This window comes from Suricata suricatta, chromosome 2, assembly GCF_006229205.1.
Source record: "Suricata suricatta isolate VVHF042 chromosome 2, meerkat_22Aug2017_6uvM2_HiC, whole genome shotgun sequence".
NCBI classification, from domain to species: domain Eukaryota; kingdom Metazoa; phylum Chordata; class Mammalia; order Carnivora; family Herpestidae; genus Suricata; species Suricata suricatta.
This window is the reverse complement of record NC_043701.1, coordinates 85,712,767-85,729,771: the sequence shown is the minus strand read 5'-3', so window position 1 is coordinate 85,729,771 and position 17,005 is coordinate 85,712,767. Positions and strand designations below refer to the sequence as shown.

Here is a 17,005-nt window from a genome sequence, read left to right as displayed (position 1 = left end):
TGAATTCTTTAATTTCATCATTTTGAAGGAAGAAAAGGAATTGATAAAGTAAAAAAAAAAATAAAATTAAAAAATTAAAAACAACACAGAAAAGTCAAATAAAGGATGCTAGATCCTTTAGTCTGGTTGTTGAAAGAGGCTTGATAGATTAGAGGAAAAGGCTAAGAGAAGGAAAAATAAAGACAAGGAAAAAACCCAAAAAAGAATAAAAAGTAAAATGTTTGAAAATTTTAAAAAATATAGTAAAATAGAATAAAATGAAATTATGATCATAAAATAGAATTTAAAACATGAAAAGTAAAAGAAAAACTTTTAAAAATCTTTTTAATAAAAATGGAAAATAAAAATAGATTTTTTCTGTCTATTCAAGAATAAGAAAAGAAAAAGAAAAAATTAGTAAAAGGACTAGCAAGCAAAATGAAGTACAATTGAAATTACATCAGGTTTGCCGTAGAACTCGAGCTATGGAGCAGTTCATAGTTCATAAACTAAGCGGGTAGAGAGACTTGCATTCAAGAGCCCAGTTGGCCCATTTGGGTGTGGTTTAGTGTAATGGCTCTGTTCCCCACTAGATGACGCTGCCTAGCTTACTGGGGTGGATTGCTGTGGCACGTGTGGGCGTGTATGCGCAGGCGCGGGAGCAGTGGCAATGGCGTCACCCAGCTAAGCCGTTCTAGTTTCGGAACTCTGTGTTCTCCACTACTGGCAATCAAGCAACCCTCCCTTGTCTCTGACTTCTATCTACTCCCTGCTTCTATACTGTGACCAAGGCTTCAGGCTGCCAGGCAGCACCTCCCTCCTGAGTTCCACATCAAATGGGGCTGTTTTGCAACCCCTCACCTCTGAGAAGCTGCGGCTTTTACCTGCGAGGGTCTTACTGGGTCATGGCCAGGTGCTGGTCCACTCCTGGGAACGTTTACGAGACTGTGCTGCTGCCAAAGACCAGAGACTGCGGCTGGGAGCAAGCCCGCCCCAGAAAAAGTTTGCATGACCTTGTAGCAGCAGCATTTCAGGGTTTATGGAAAATCACAACACCCATCTGTTACCAGGCTTCATTCTTAACATCCTTGTGCCAGTACCAGCGAATGTGGTTGTTTTCCAGAGTCCACTGGAACTTCTGCCTCTGGGGTGGCTTCCCAGCAGCAAATGTCCTCCCAGCAGGGGAACTACCTTTGCCTTGTGGCCCGAAGACCCCTCAGACCTTGTTCTCTGCACCTGGGGATTCGCCCTTCCCACCAGAGCACTGCCAGGTACGGACCTGCAGAGTTTCACACTCTGCACACCCTGTTTATAGAGTCTTAATGGAATTTAAACCTTCTCCTTTCTCCTTTTTCCTTCAGTTCCTGTGGCTGTTTCCACTTTTCCACTTTCTCTGCAGCTGCTTCGTTTTAGGAGGGGGAGAGGTTTTCCTGTACTCTTCCCCGCCCCCTATCTCGGTCCTCTCTCTGTAAGCAAAAACAGCTCTCTGCCCTCCACGGCTTCTCTCTCCCCCAGTTCACTTCTCCATGCTGTGTACCTGCCGAGTTATGTGATTCAGGTTGTGCAGATTGTTGTTAATCCTCAAGTCAGTCTTCTAGATGTGCAGGATGGTTTAGTGTTGATCTGGCTGCAATTCAGGGAAGAGAGAGGCAAAACAAACAAACAAAACCCAAAAAAACAAAACCTTCCATGATGTTCCACCATCTTGGCCTCTTCTTATTAGACAGTCTTAAAGATCTTCCTCTCACTTGAAGCCTGTTTGGAAGCCATTGGAACCCATGTATGTTTCCACTGTTGGGAGGATTATGCATAAAGAATTGCTAGTTTGAAAGACAGGGATTTTTAAAAGCACCTCACCCCCCAAAAAGATAATTAATGAACAAATGATGTAAATTTTTCCTGTCCCACCAAATCCATAGTAACAAAATCTTCTTGATAAGAAATTAAAATATTTGAACTTAAATTCGTGAGAATTTTTTATGTATCCATTGCTCATCCTGTGCTGGCATATAATGGTTGCTATGGGTGACCTAGAAATGAAACCAATCATGGTACTGTAATTTAAAACTAAAACAGCTGGCAAAAATCTTTTCTCTCAGAACATGTTGTCGTAGAAGTAAATGAAAAGGTCGGGAGACTTTTCATTTGCTTCTGTGATAACATGGACTACTTGAACTAAGGAACATATTAATGTTTCCTCTGAAGCTTTCTATTATGTGTCAGGAGCCCCATTTCAGGATATCACACTGGAGGTGATAGAAAAAGACAGATGATAGAATGAAACGGTTGGTCCTAACACAAAATAATCAGGCATCTTTATATTTCCACTTTACATTATAACAGGAAACCTGATTAGATTCTGTGGTTTTACCTAAAAATAAACCTGGCTCAGGAGGAAGTTTTTGTCTATAGGCACCAATTCTTATTATAAATGAATTTCTTTTAAAGGCACAGGCACAACCTCACAGGATATGTTTTATACTTGTCATATTAAAAACCAAAGTGAGTTCTCATATGTTTCAAATATTAGAGTACTAAAGTTTTCTTAGAAGAAACCTCCATTTCAGGTTTTTGAATGTTGACCTATTATAAAAAAAAAAAAACCCACATGACTATGGGTAATATAGTTTTACTGTTAAAAAAGGAAATGTTATAAAACTTGGTGTTTAACATTAGAATATTGATTCTACTAAACAGACCCTTTCATAGAGAATGAAATAGAATGTAAAAATTTATATAAGAACTACAAGGTAGTTTAGATTATACCTACCAGTGGCTCTCAATCAATAGTCTTGATTAATTGTGCATTTTAGCTAGCTAAAAGAAAAAAATCTATAAAAGAATGTAGTAATTTAAACATTACCAAAAGAAATCTGCAGAAACAAGATTGGTACACTGAATATTGGATAAATATCAACTATGATAAAAGACATATAAATAATAAAGCCATAAATGTACTAAACAAAAACAGAGGTGAACTTCTTGAAAATATTGGTGAGCTTTTCTAATTATGACTCATAATTTAGAAATCATAGAGGTAAATATTGGTGGGTGTCTGGGTGGCTCAGTTGGTTGAGCTTTGGCTCAGTTCATGATCTCATGGTGTGTAAGTTCAAGCCCTGAATCGGGCTCTCTGCGGTCAGCACAGAGTCAATGCGGAGCCTGCTTCATGCCTTGGATCCTTTGCCTGCACCTCCCCCGCCCCCCCCTACACGCTTGCCTTCTCTCACACAAAAATAAATAAACATTAAAAAAAGTAAAAATTGGTTAATTGAACTACAAAAAAATTAAAAATATCCGTATCACCATAACAAAAGTCAGAATGACAACGTTAAACACATCTCAACTTATATTGCAAAGAAGTAATCTGTCTAATCTATAATCTCTCTAATCAATAAAAGTTTTATCAAAATTTACAAGAAAAGATAGAGAAATATAAAGTGAAAATCGACTGTCAATGTAAAACTTAAGAAATATAAACAGGCATTTCAGAGAAAAGCTAACAGAAAACATGACAAGATGCTCATCCTCTCATAATAAGAGAAATACGTATTGAAATGATACTGAGATTCCATTTACTTCCCCATCAGATTGTGAAAAATTCTGAAGTTGTGTATCACACACTAGTAGTGAGGAAGAGTCTCATCCCACTGGTGATGTTGGTAGATGATACAATCCCCGAGAACAGTGGTTCTGAACTGAGGGGATTTTGTCCTCCCAGGAAACATTTGCCAATATCTGGGGACATGTGGCAGCTGGTGCTACTGGCATTTTAGTGGATAGAGGCCAGGGATGCTGTTCAACACCGTGCAATGACAGAACAGTCTTCCACAACAAAGAATTATCTGATTTGAAAGGTCAACAGTATCATTAAGAAACCTTGCTCTAGATGACGGTTTTGTAATATTGTTTAATTACTACCTAAGATAGCCTTCATATCCAGAAATTTTCCCTCCACTTACATACAAATGCAATGGAAGTGTAAACACTGGTTAGTCAATAAAGCTTGAAACGTAGTAGCAAAAAGGCTAAAAAACTAAATGAGCAACCATAATGTTCATCAGTAAGGTCTGGATAAATTACATGTGTACACACGTGATTGTGAATGAATGCAGATATTTTCTATGTTTGATTAAAGAACTATCTCCAAAATATATTACTAAGCAAAAAAAAAAAAAAAAAAGTTAAATGTTGGTCAGTGATTTACAATATACTAACCTAGATGCTAGAAAATGGGAAAAGAAACATCTGTATTTGTATTATTTATGCTTTTATAACATAAAGAAGCTCTGGAAAGATTTAGGCTGCTGAAAGCAAAGTGTTTGATTTCAATTCCACCAAATGTTTAGAACTGAAAACCAACACAAGCTCTTTATGAGTTAGACTAATGATCACTTATTTGCTGAGAAGTCTTTAAGGGCAAAATATGAAAAAGATGAATATTTCTAAGGAATTCTTTTTTTAAAATATTGAGAGAGAGAGAGAGAGAGAGAGAGAAAGCATGAGCAGAGGAGGGGCAAAGAAGGAGGGGGAGAGAATCTGAAGCAGGCTCCTTGCTGTCAGCGTAAAGCCCAATGTGGGGCTCAGTCTCACGAATTGTGAGATCATGACCTGAGCAGAAATCAAGAGTTGAGCTTAACTGACTGAGCCATCCAGGTGCAATGTAAGGAATTCTTAATAAGTGGAACAAAGACAATAAAAAGAGGGGCACCTGGGTGGCTCAGTCAGTTAAGCCTCTGGCTTTGGCTCACGTCATGATCTCGCAGATCATGGGTTTTAGAGCCCCACATGGGGCTCTGTGCTGACAACTCAGGCTGGACCCTGCTTCAGAGTCTGTATCTCCCTCTCTCCCTCTCCCTTGCTCACACTTTGTCTCTCTCACTCTCTCTCAAAAATAAAATAAACATTAAAATAATTTAAAAATAAAAACCATAAAGAGAAATTAATAACTGAAGGAACACATCAGATTTTTTTGTTTTTATTATTATTATTTTTAAACTTATATCCAAGGTAGTTAGCATATAGTGCAATAATGATTTCAGGAGTAGAATTCAGTGATTCATCTCCTACATATAAGCACCCAGTGGTCATTCCAACAAGTTGTCCTCCTTAATGCCCCTTACCCATTTAGCCCATCCCCTCACTTATAACCCATCCAGCAACCCTTAGTTTGTTCTCTGTATTTAGTCTCTTATGTTTTGTCCCGCTTCCTGTTTTCATATTATTTTTGCTTCCCATCTGTTTTATATCTTAAATTTCACATATGAATGAAGTCATATTTGTCTTGTCTCTGACTGATTAATTTCGCTTAGGATAATATACTCTAGTTCCATCTACGTTGTTCCAAATAGTAAGAGGTCATTCTTTTTGATTGTATAATATTCCATTATATATATGTATGTATATACACACACATCTTCTTTATCAACATATATATCTTTACCATATATATGTGTATATATATGTATGTATATACACACACATACCACATCTTTATCAGTTTATCTGTTGATGGACATTGGGCTCTTTTCTTTCTTTGCCTTTTGTTGATAGCACTGTTATAAACATTGGGGTGCATGTGCCCCTTTGAAAAAACACGTCCTTATCCTTTGGATAAATACCTAGTAGTGCAATTGCTGGGTCATAGGTAGTTCTATTGTTAACTTTTTAAGGAACCTCTATACTGCTTTCCAGAGTGGCTGCACCTGTTTGCATTCCCACCAGCAATGCAAAAGGAGGAGCATATCAGATTTTTCACTATGTTTTCAACGTAATCAAGTCAGACTTAGCATTTGGATGTTTTGGTTTTGTTTTTTACACATACTTTTGCAGTGTCCGGTGGCTGTTGCATGCATCATTAGTAAACTGATTTTGTCAGATCTTCTGAAAAGGGAAACACAAAACACTATCCTGAATAATTCTAAGACATTCAGATAGAGAGGGGGGAAAGGGGCAACTATGAATATTTTTAGAGGATAGGAATGGAATTTTAAATCACTGGATCTGTGTTAATTGGCAATTAAAGTACAGGCAAATTTTGTAATAGCAATTATTTTTAGTATTAGCCCAAATCAGTGAGAAAATAATGGAGAGTGATTTTCCTCACAGTTCCAACTTCTAAGATACACTGCTGCGTGGTGTTTCTTCTAAGCTTTAATAAGAAATATGATGATAAATGGCCCCTGCTAATGTTTTTAAGGCAGCCAAGATTAGAAGATAGGATTCTTGTTAATAATTGTATATTATATGGAAGGAATTTGAGCATGCAGAGAATGACAAAAGAACCGCTGTTAGTTTTGAAAGATACTATCTAAGCTGCACTTAATTTTTTAAACTTTGGCTTCATTATTGTTCCAGAAATGTAAAAGTTAATTTCTTCTCTCTTATTTCCATCTTCCCTACTCCATTCAGCTTCATGTACCTGTATTTTCAGTTGCCTACTTCATCCAATGATTTACTAATTTTTAAGAATTTCCTTTTTAAAATATTTAATATTTAATTAGTTTAAAATATTATTTAAATTAATATTAAAAATGTTTGAATGTGTATTTAGTTTTGAGGCAGAGACAGAGCATGAGCAGGGTAGGGGCAGAGAGAGAGGGAGACACAGAATGTGAAGCAGGCTCCAGGCTCTGAGCTGTCAGCACAGAGCCTGATGCAGGGCTTGAACTCACGAACCGCATGATGTGACCTGAGCCGAAGTTGGACGCTTAACTGACTGAGCCATTCAGGTGCCCAGAATTTTCTTATGGAAACAACATACAACTTGTTGTAAAGAAATAAACTTGGAAGTAATAAAAAAAATGACACATTTTAATTATCTTGCTGCTAAGTGATAATATGATAAAAATATCCTGTTTCATCACAGGTCATGTTAATGTCTAGCAGTCATTTTGATTGAAAATAATGTCATCTTGACATTTACGCGTGATTCCATGACAAGACTAATATAAATCACTTGCTGTAATTTTTAAAGGAAAGGGGTTTTGAGGTTTTAGGCCCCAACAGAGCATGTGAAGCAGTAATTCTTTAAACATACTACCAGCGACCTCTTAAACACAACTAATCTCTGACTATGCTCTGCTGCTGTCTTTGCTTAACAGCTGAAACTAACTTAAATCTGAACAAAAACATTTCATTTCTTGAGAGTCACCTGGAATGAATGAACACCTAGATGTTGTTCAGCTGGATTCCGTGACACACTTATCAGAGGGCTGTCTCTGGAACCAGAGAGAAGATAGTATCTTCGGAGTAGACGGCAGTACATGCAGAGAACTGCTCAAAGCAACCAATTCCTGTTACGTTTTTCACAAATTACAATGATAGCTACTTCTGAATTACCATATTAGTCAAAATCAGAGAAAAAAAAAAGTTTAAATATCTTAAAAACCAGGAAGATTTTCTTCTCAGCAGGAATCATGCTACAATTCATTTAATGTGCTAAACGTGTTATTTATTTCTTTTTGGTATATTTACTGATAGCAAAGCTATCCTAAGCAGGATCTTCTACAGTAGAAGGCTTCCACTGTTGCTTAGGCATGCTGATGCAGCTAGAAGCATCTTATTAAACATTGTTAGAGAGTGTTGGCTCCCTCTGCGAAGTCTGTAGACTAACACCAAGGAGCTGACATTTAACTAACAGATTTTCACTGAGATGAATGATTTGAGTCAAGTGGCATCAAATGACTTAAAAGTGTTCAGAAATTGAATCCAAGAATCAGACTATGCTGAACAGCAGCCTTCTGGGCCTGTTTTATATCCATGTCAAAAGTTCAATTTTTCTTTAACTGGAGGACTTGAGACTAAATGCTCTGCATGGTAATTCCTGTAGTCTTAATTATTCTATCAAGTTCAATTACAAAGTGGAGTTTTCAAGGACCAGAAGGCTTGACCATTATTAGGAGAACAAATTAGGAGAACAACCAAATGTCTGAACTATGTACATTCTAGACTCCATATGGCACACACTCCTGAACTGGGCACTCCAAATGCCCAGATGACCTGGTGATGGTAAAATTACAAAGTTAAGAAATCAACTAATACTATCCCTCTTACTTTATTTCTTATTTTGACTTCATTTACTTTTGAAATTAAAAATTTTTTGAGATCCTTGTAGATTCACATGTAGTTAAGAAATAATAGAGGATCTGTGTACCTTTTACCCAGTTCTCCCCAGTGGTAAAATCTTGCATAACTGTAGGATAGGATATTGACGTTGATACAATCTCTTGATCTTATTCGGATATACTGGTTTACATGCACTTCTTTGTGTAATCACCACCACAGTCAAGACAAATAACAGCCCATCATCACAAACATCCCTTGCTCCTTTATAACTACATCTGTCTGCTTCCAACCACCCTCATCCTTAACCCCTGGGAACCACTAATCTGTTCTTCATCTCTGTAATACTATAATTTCAGAAATGTTGGGTCGTAGATGGCTGCCTTCGCACTGTGTGCCCACAGGGCCTTTGGTTGTGCAAGGAGAGGAAAGCAAGCTCTTTTTGTCTCTCTTTCTTAAGGTCACTAATCCTCTAGGATCAGAGCCCCACCCTTAGAATCTCTTTTAACCTTCATTCCTTCCTTAAAGTCTCTATCCAAATATGGCCACCTGGGGGATTAGAGTTTCAACGTAGGGGACACAGACATTCAGTTCATGACAGATGGAAAACCAAACATCCCCAGAAAGTTTGTAACAATTGCCATCACTCTCCTGAGTGCATATAAGTAACAACCCCCTTAATCCTCCGGATTCCCTTAGGAGGTAGGAGTGAGATTATTATCCTCTTCTGTAAATAAGGAAACTGAGGCCTGTGAAGTCTAAGTAATTTGCTTAAGTTCACTTAGATAAAAGGAGTTGTAAGCTTTTAAACCACATCATACTATATCTCTGAGCAAATTATTAGAAAGAGGAAGAGAAAACATTTGGTTGCTGTATTTCAAATAATATCCAAAACAGCAATAATTAAGTACAAAGGCAAAATAGGAAATATGGGGGGAGAATTGCGATTTTTTTTGTTTGTTTTTTAGCCCACAACAATCCTGTTTTTCAGTTTCATTAGTAAGAACCCAAAATGACAATGGAAACCTGGAGACTCCCTGGGAGCCAGTTTCTGTAGGAGATCAACAAAGCAAGCTCATTTTTCTTTTGTGGAGCCCAGAATAAACCAGTAAGAGTTAAACACAACAAACTGAGTTGAACAAGAAATGAAAGCATGCCAAGGGCAACAAATAGATTTTTAATTTTTGTGTGTACAGCTTTCCTCTCCTTAGTGTCTCTCTGTGATGAATGAGGTGAACAACAGACCCTCTGTAAATTACAGACTCTGGATAAATTATGAGCAGAGTAACAATGCATAAACCACAACATTTTTCTCTGGCAACAACTGCTTTGCTTTTATCCTAGGGGGTCTCCTGCCCAGAGACAGAATCTGGGCTGTTTGGAGGCTTGCATATGCACTAAACACTGTAGCGGGCATGTACTGGATAGGAATTGAGTTTAGGTGTTATTTAAACGTGTTGACTTTTCCTTACTTTTCCTTTTCCATCTCTAGCAATAAACTTCTGAGCAGAAAGAATTAGGGATAGACTGAAAGTTTCTTTTACATGTTATAGTGATTCTCCTTTTAAAAGAAAAATCTATAAATGTGTTTGGATAAAATGAAATTTATATTTCCAACCCATATTTTGGTTAATTTATTGCTTTTTAAAAATTATTTGGGTTTTCTAATAATCAGAACATAAAAAATAAATATTATAAGACATTTTACAGATAATTACTGTATTATTATAATTGGTACCATGTTTCACAGGCATGTGCTTCCTTTTTTTGCTTATCTACATTTTTTTTTAAACTGACTTATAGTACGAGGATTCTCTCTGCACCTTGCAAAATGCAATAAAAATGTATTCAGGGAGTCAAAATATTAGGACTGAAAAGAAATGTATAAACTATGTAGCTCAAATTCCATTCTCTCTCTCACCATATATATGTATATGTATATAATAATGTGTCTATATGTAATATGTGTTATATATGTAAATAGTATATTATATATATGTTACATGTTTTTAAGGGAAAAGAGAAAAAATGGAAATCTTTTCACAGCTCACCCACTAGAGGCAAACTATATACATAGCTCTTTAGGGAAGAGAGAAAGATAAAATATTACCACTTATTTAAAAATGCTTTGTGTCTACTACATAGTGAAAATAATTTGAAGAACAAAAACTGGGTAAACGGGGAAAAGGAGGAGGGAAGAGAATCAAGATCAGGGTGCACTGATGCATCTTTGCCACGTGGAGGGAGGGCCAGAGATGTGTGAGCTGGGCTGCTGCCGGATGAGCGGCAGGTGCCCATCCCATCCCCAGTCCCCAGTTCAGGTGGTAACTATGGGGAACTGTCACAGAAATTAACTTGAGCTAGTGTTTCACCGCCAGAAGCTTCAGTTCTGTGTCTCACAGAAAACAGTGAAGCTGTCTAGAAAAAAAGTATACTTTTGTGCCCTTTCATGAAATAAGCAGGGAGGTAAATGTCACCAATTTGCCTTTGCTTAACATTTTCCTGTGTAATTGGGTATCCCTGGCAGAGCTTCGAAGTCCCTGTCCTGTGCCCCTAAATTAGACTGATCCTTAAAATCCTGCAATTGAGCAGGCTTCTTCCTCTGACCTTTTCTACTTCTGTTATAAATCCATTAGCATTAAGGTCTGTCTGAACGTACAATGAAATGTTGGTTTGCCAATAATCACAATGCATAATCAACATCTTCTTTCCTTTTGTAGATTGCAGGAAAAGCTTATAGATATTTGCTTTTGCAAATCTTCTCTGACAGTAGTTGAGGAGGAACTTAAGCTCAGAAATTAAACTGTAGAGGATTACAGAGTAGATAAATGCTATCAGTACTTTTCTCTAGGTTTTGTCAGGGTAGGGAAATGATAATCGTTAGAATTTCAGGGAATCAAAATATTTATTTAAAGAGTCAGCCACCTATGGTCCACAAATCAAAATCAAGCCAGTGTATTATCTGGGAGCTGACAATGTTAAAAAAAAAAAAAGAGGAAGAAGAAGAAAAAGCATATTTTGGGATACATAAAAAGTATAGCTGACCTTTGGACAATATGGGTTTGAACTGTGCAGGTCCACTTATAAAGGTATTTTTTAAAGAAATACAATGCAGAACTATAAATGTATTTTCTTTTCCTTATGATTTTCTTAACATTTTCTTTAATCTAGCTTACTTTATTATAAGAAATATAGTACATAATACTATATAAATATATAATACTACAAAATCTGTGTTAATCAACTATGTTATTGGTAAGGCTTCCAATCAGCAGTAGGCTATTAGTAGTTCAGTTTGTGGGGAATAAAAATTACATGTGGATTTTCAAGACGCTTGGGTGGCTCAGTAGGTTAAGCATCAGACTTCAGCTCTCATGGTTTATGAGTTTGAGCCCTACGTCGGGCTCTCAGCTCTCTGTGCAGAGCCCACTTCAGAGCCTTTGCCTTCCTTTCTCTGCCCTTCCCTGTTCCCTTTCTCTATCCCTTAAAAGTAAATAAAAACATTAAAACAAAATCAAATATGGATTTTCAACTGTGTGAAGCGTTTGCACACTTAAATGATTTTCTAGAGGAATTCTAATTTGTAAATGAATTCACCACAAAGTGTCAAAGATAAAAACGTTAAGAGTTTTTAATACACTGAGGATCCCCTCCTCCAATTTCCTCTGTATCAGAAGAGGATTAAACTTCAAGAAAAGTCAATTCAACAAATACTCATTGAGGATTCATTAGATGCATGGCATCATGCTAGGGGATGCAGTAAATTAGAAGCAAAATAAAACATTAAATCATAAGGTACTTGCAATCTAATTGGACAAGAGTGGTTAAAAAATTGCATGAAAGTTATTATATGAGTATAGTGTCACAGGAAAGAATAAACAGAATTCTAAAGCATTTCAACGGAGAGTGAGACCACATAGTATTAGCTGAATCAGGAAGGGTTTTGTGGGTGAACTAGTAAGATATATGGAATTAAAAGTTTTGATGCGGGGGGGGTGGCGCCTGGGTGACTCCATCAGTTAAGCGTCTGACTTCAGCTCAGGTCATAATCTCATGGTTTGTGAGTTCAAGCCCCGCACTGGGCTCTGTGCTGCTAGCCGGGAGCCGGCTTCATATTCTGTGTCTCCCTCTCTCTCTGCCCCTCCCCTGTTCACGCTCTGTCTCTTTCTCTTAAAAAATAAATAGACATTAAAAAAATTTAAAAAAATTAAAAGTTTTGATGGGAAGAGAATGCAGGGTGGGGATTTTGAAAATGAAGAGAAAGAACACACGTGAGAATATCTTCTCATACCAATTATTTTCTAATTGACAATCACAAATATTTTAGCCAAGAAGTCTATTCTGTGCCCCCACCCCCCACCCTTGTGCTGTCTACACAGCAGGAGGGTAATTTGCACTCATTTCCCTATTCCATCTGCTCTTCTAGATTGCTGAAGTTAGTGTTAATTAAGTGACTGTGACAGTGTCTGTCCCAGAGATAGAATATGAGTATGGTCATAGGCAAGAGATTACCTTTGGAGGAAGAAAATCAGTACCCAAACAGGATAATTAAAGGAAGCCCTTGTACATTACCTTATAAAGTTCAGCACATTGTGCAGTGGGCTGGCCTTATTAAAATGGAGAATAGACTGAAATGAATGACTCTCAAAGCCTCCCTGCAGTCAGTTAGGGATGCAACTGAAAGCCAAGGTTTACTCCACTCTGGACTGGGGACAATGAACTTCCCCACTTCCTTGTCTTGTGTTAACTTGCATGTGTTTACTTTACCAAGAGGGTAGACTCCCTTTGCTAAACCAAGAGGCAGCTCAGTTAATCTTCATGGTGATCTCTGGGAGAGGCAAACCACCTTTTTTAACACACATTTTGATACTACGTAATTGACAAGCCTGCCGTATTCCTTTGGGGCTCCTACTGTTCAGAGGAACAGCCTACCAAATGCAAGCAGTGTCAGATATTAACGTTGAATTAAAACTGCAGGTAAAAATGGGGACACTGGCATATTCCTGTCCATGGGCTTGACAGGAAATTTATTTTGCTGTAGCTGAAAAGTAATTAACCTCCACTGTGAGAGAATTCTATTACTAGTAGCTATTCTGCCATGCAAAGTGCACTACATGGAAATGTTACAGGCTATCAAGCAGAAACGGCAGATTTGTCTGCATTTTAAACTGAATTTCCATTACCCTATTCTCTTCTCTTCTGTATCTCTCCTTCCTCACCACGTTCTCTCTTGTTTCCACTGAAGCTGGAAATTGAGACACTATGGAACTTGAAAAAAGGTTCAAAGCAGAAGAGTGCTTATAAGGATTCTGTAAGACCTATTTTTTCCTGGTATTTAAATTAAACAAAAAAAAACAGGTATTGTTTTTTGATGTAGTGGAAAATGCAGAACTATGCAGAAATACCCAATCACAAATAATTTCACTATGGATATGTATAAGAATATCGTAATTCACTTAATTCTTCTTTTCTCATCTTCAATGTTATATATATACACACATATACACACACAGGTGTATGCATAATCTGTGTAAGGAAGAGATTTGAGGATAAATACTGCCTAGAGTAGTTATTTCTGCTATAACACTTATTTAGAAAATGTAAATTTGTTCCAAAGCGATTGATATGTTAGACAATTTGAGCATAATGCAAATTTTGTGTTTGCTCATGCCTGATTTTTGTCTTTAAGAAACACTGAGTAAAGGCAGAAAGCCACACTCAGCTGAAGGGAGCCTGGTAGGAATACAGAATATACAAAATACACCCATATACACCTCAGCTATCTACCAGCTACCTCAGTTCACCACAGGTGTTGTGAGCCACACCCATCCACATCTAATATTACAACTCTTTCTGATTTCAGATAATCTTCCTTCTGCAGCTCCTGCCAGCAAGCTCTGTCCTTCCAGATTCACCCTTCTGTCATTTTCAAGCTAAAGCGTCATATTTATTGTAGGATTCATGTATTTCTTAATCACAGAACTGTGCTAGTATTTTTATTAGCTCACTTCTCGTCTTCTGATGTGTCACTGATGACTTTTTTGAGTGTTGTCCTCCTAACCTCCTGCTCCCATAAGCCCCATGGTTTTCTTAATTCACAATTATGCATAGCACATTTTCAGAAATATAGACTGCATTATTGCAGAACTAACTATACTTCTCATTTCCTTTTATTATGATGATTAATGTGTGTGACTCTTGTTTCATCGATGATGAATATTTCTGAGTTTTCTGTGCATTTGCCACGTAAGTACAACCGTATAGTGACCAGCATACTTTAAGCTACTCCACCAAAATAAAGGAAGATCTTTCCTCCTAGAAAACAATTGCTAGAATAATAAACACAAAACAAATGCTTTAAAAGCTCTTTCTGGCTTTCTGAAATAATAGTCATCACTCATAGAAGCCTTACCAGCTGTTGGCATCCTCCACACCCTTCTGCATGGATTCCCATGCCAACGAGGACAGGAGGATCAGTTATCTTCTATGTTTGGCAAACGAGGACTCCAAGGCGTTGTGAACCTGTGCAGCTTGTCCAGTGTTTCTGAATTATTCATGACTGAACAGGGGACTTGAAGAAGGCCAAGGTGAAAACTGGAGTTCTTTCACCTCTAATGTCTTTCTTGTTGGTTTCTAATATGTCAAAGGTTATTAACACTTTCACTTAGAGATAATTGGGTTTAACACTCTCATTTAAGAAATGAAGAAATTTAGGCTTAAGGAATCTGTGCATTAAGTACTCTGGTCAGAGCTAGAATTTAAGTCCCAGATTAGCTGACTTGACATCCATTTCTCCAGGCTCTCTCTGCTGTGTTTTTAAGTGTCAGGTTGAGAGAAGACTGGCTCCTCAGAAACTGTTTGGTATCAGAACTGCTATAAGATAATTCAACCAATGCTTTGTTTTCTTCCATTTCTTAAATAAAATAACATTCATAGTTATGAACTCCTTGAAATAAAGAATAGAGTAAGGGCTAACCTCATCACAGTTGTATATTTCCAGAAATAAGATAGGAAAAAAAATAAATCCCAAAATATCAGGCCTTTTCCCTTAGAACATCTAAATGTGGGGTAGTTTATGGTAATGACCATTTATAACCTACTATTCTGGGAAATGAACTTTACAAATACGAAAGCCAACTTGTAAATTTTTCCTGACAGAGAATAACACTGAGCTCCAGAAAGCAGAAAGTATTGTTCATTTTCTCTGGGATCTGTCACTGTTCATGATCATTAAAGGAGGCAGATGGGATAAACAAATATCTGTTATTTGACCGTTGCAGGAAAGTTGAGATGGAAAACAAAATCACCTCTCTCTCTCTTTTGGTCTTGAAATAGTTTACTGGGCTCCCTGCCTTCACTCTAGGAAACTGCCATGAACTGGTGGTGGTAGTTGTGGTTCAGTCTATTTTAGATGCCAAGAAAGCAAAGCCTTCACTGTAAATTATAGAGGATGTAAATTTTAAGAATTACAGGCTAATGGCTCCCTTCTTCTCCTCGATTGCCTAACAACCATGTGTGTGAGTGACAGCTATGCATTAACAGCATGCCGCCCTTCTCTGGAAGAGGTGGCTGATGGCATGTTTCAGATATGAAATGACTTTGGCTTTAATGGCAAACTGTTTTTTAAGTGACAGGAACCTCTAGGAGTTTATATTACTATTATTAATGAACAATGTTTAAATACCTTTGTAAGAGGGATTTTGAATTATAGTGTATTTAGGAAAGATTTCCACTTCTTTTTCTCTTGAAAAGTTTTTGCGAAAAAAATAATTAAGTTTACAATCTACTAATGGGGAATGATTCAGAAGCCTTTTCTTCTTTAACTAGTCCTCTGAGTTGACAGAAAAAAAAATTGATGTGTATTGGGCCATATCGATCAATTTAACAGTCTTCGATTTAGCACTCAAGCTTCTCCCCCACCCAGGCTGCAATCTGTAAATTCTTTGTCAAGACTTTGTCTCAAAGGCATATGGATCCAGTTGGATTCAAAGAGTTCTATCAAAATAAGGATTTGTACCTATAGGACGAACTAATGTCAAACTACAATAAAGGGATCCTCAGCAAAATTTTTTTGAGCATGACTTTAAATGTTTTTAGTCTTGGAAAATCAAGACTGATTCCAACCATAATATTCTAGAGGACCAAGTATATTCTTCGTCTTTCATTGTACACTTTTGCAGAGTAGATTAGCAACAGGGAGAGAAGGACAGGGACCTCTGGACCTCTGGACTCAACAAGCTTCATTTTCCCCCTTGAAGAAGAGAAAACTTTTCATTTTCTTTCAAAGGTTGTAGTGTAGCTCACCTAGGGAATGAATTTCAGAAACAGAAAAATTTAAGAGCATTTTTAATTGATTAAACTTGCAGACAGGATGCAACTCATTCCTGACAGGTGACAGAGAATAAGGATGGGAGAAAACGACATTTAACTTTTAAATGAGGACCAGCAGAAGGTTGTTCTTAACTTTCTAACTTTCTTTACGTTTACCTTGTGACCATTCACTTGTATCCAGATGAAAATAATCTACATATAGATTATGTTGATATATCTTATATTAATACATGTATATATCTTAATACATATGTATTAAGTATGTATATGTATGTATATATATGCTATATGTATATATACATATATGTTATATTGCTAAGTGTTATATAAGATCTCTCTAGGTATAAAATATTAAAATGAAAGCATAGTAATATTCAAGAGAAAATTATATATAGGATCAGATAAAAAAACTATCAAGCAAATTTCTTTTTACAAAGGTATGTATCAGGAATAATAGGTGAAGAAAAATTATATAGGAAGATATCTATGAAATAATTTTTTTATGACACTTAAGATGAGTCTTTCCTCCCCTCTCCCACCATTTCTGGACTAAACAAAGAATAGCAAGGGAGTCCTTTGCGAAAAGTGTGTCAGGCGAAAGAAGAAAGATGGGAACTCACATAAGAACATC

The 17,005-nt window shown here is 36.9% G+C and overlaps 1 protein-coding gene across 1 annotated transcript in view; it reads left to right on the top strand.

Annotated features, from left to right (window-relative positions):
* Nucleotides 1-572: 572 nt before the first annotated feature.
* LOC115275250 overlaps nucleotides 573-17,005 on the top strand; it is a 271,845-nt gene continuing 255,412 nt past the window's right edge. The window contains exons 1-3 of the mRNA XM_029918941.1: nucleotides 573-654; nucleotides 771-981; nucleotides 1,077-1,250. Of these exons, the coding sequence (XP_029774801.1) occupies nucleotides 573-654; nucleotides 771-981; nucleotides 1,077-1,250 (467 nt within the window). The remainder of the gene's footprint in view (nucleotides 655-770; nucleotides 982-1,076; nucleotides 1,251-17,005) is intronic.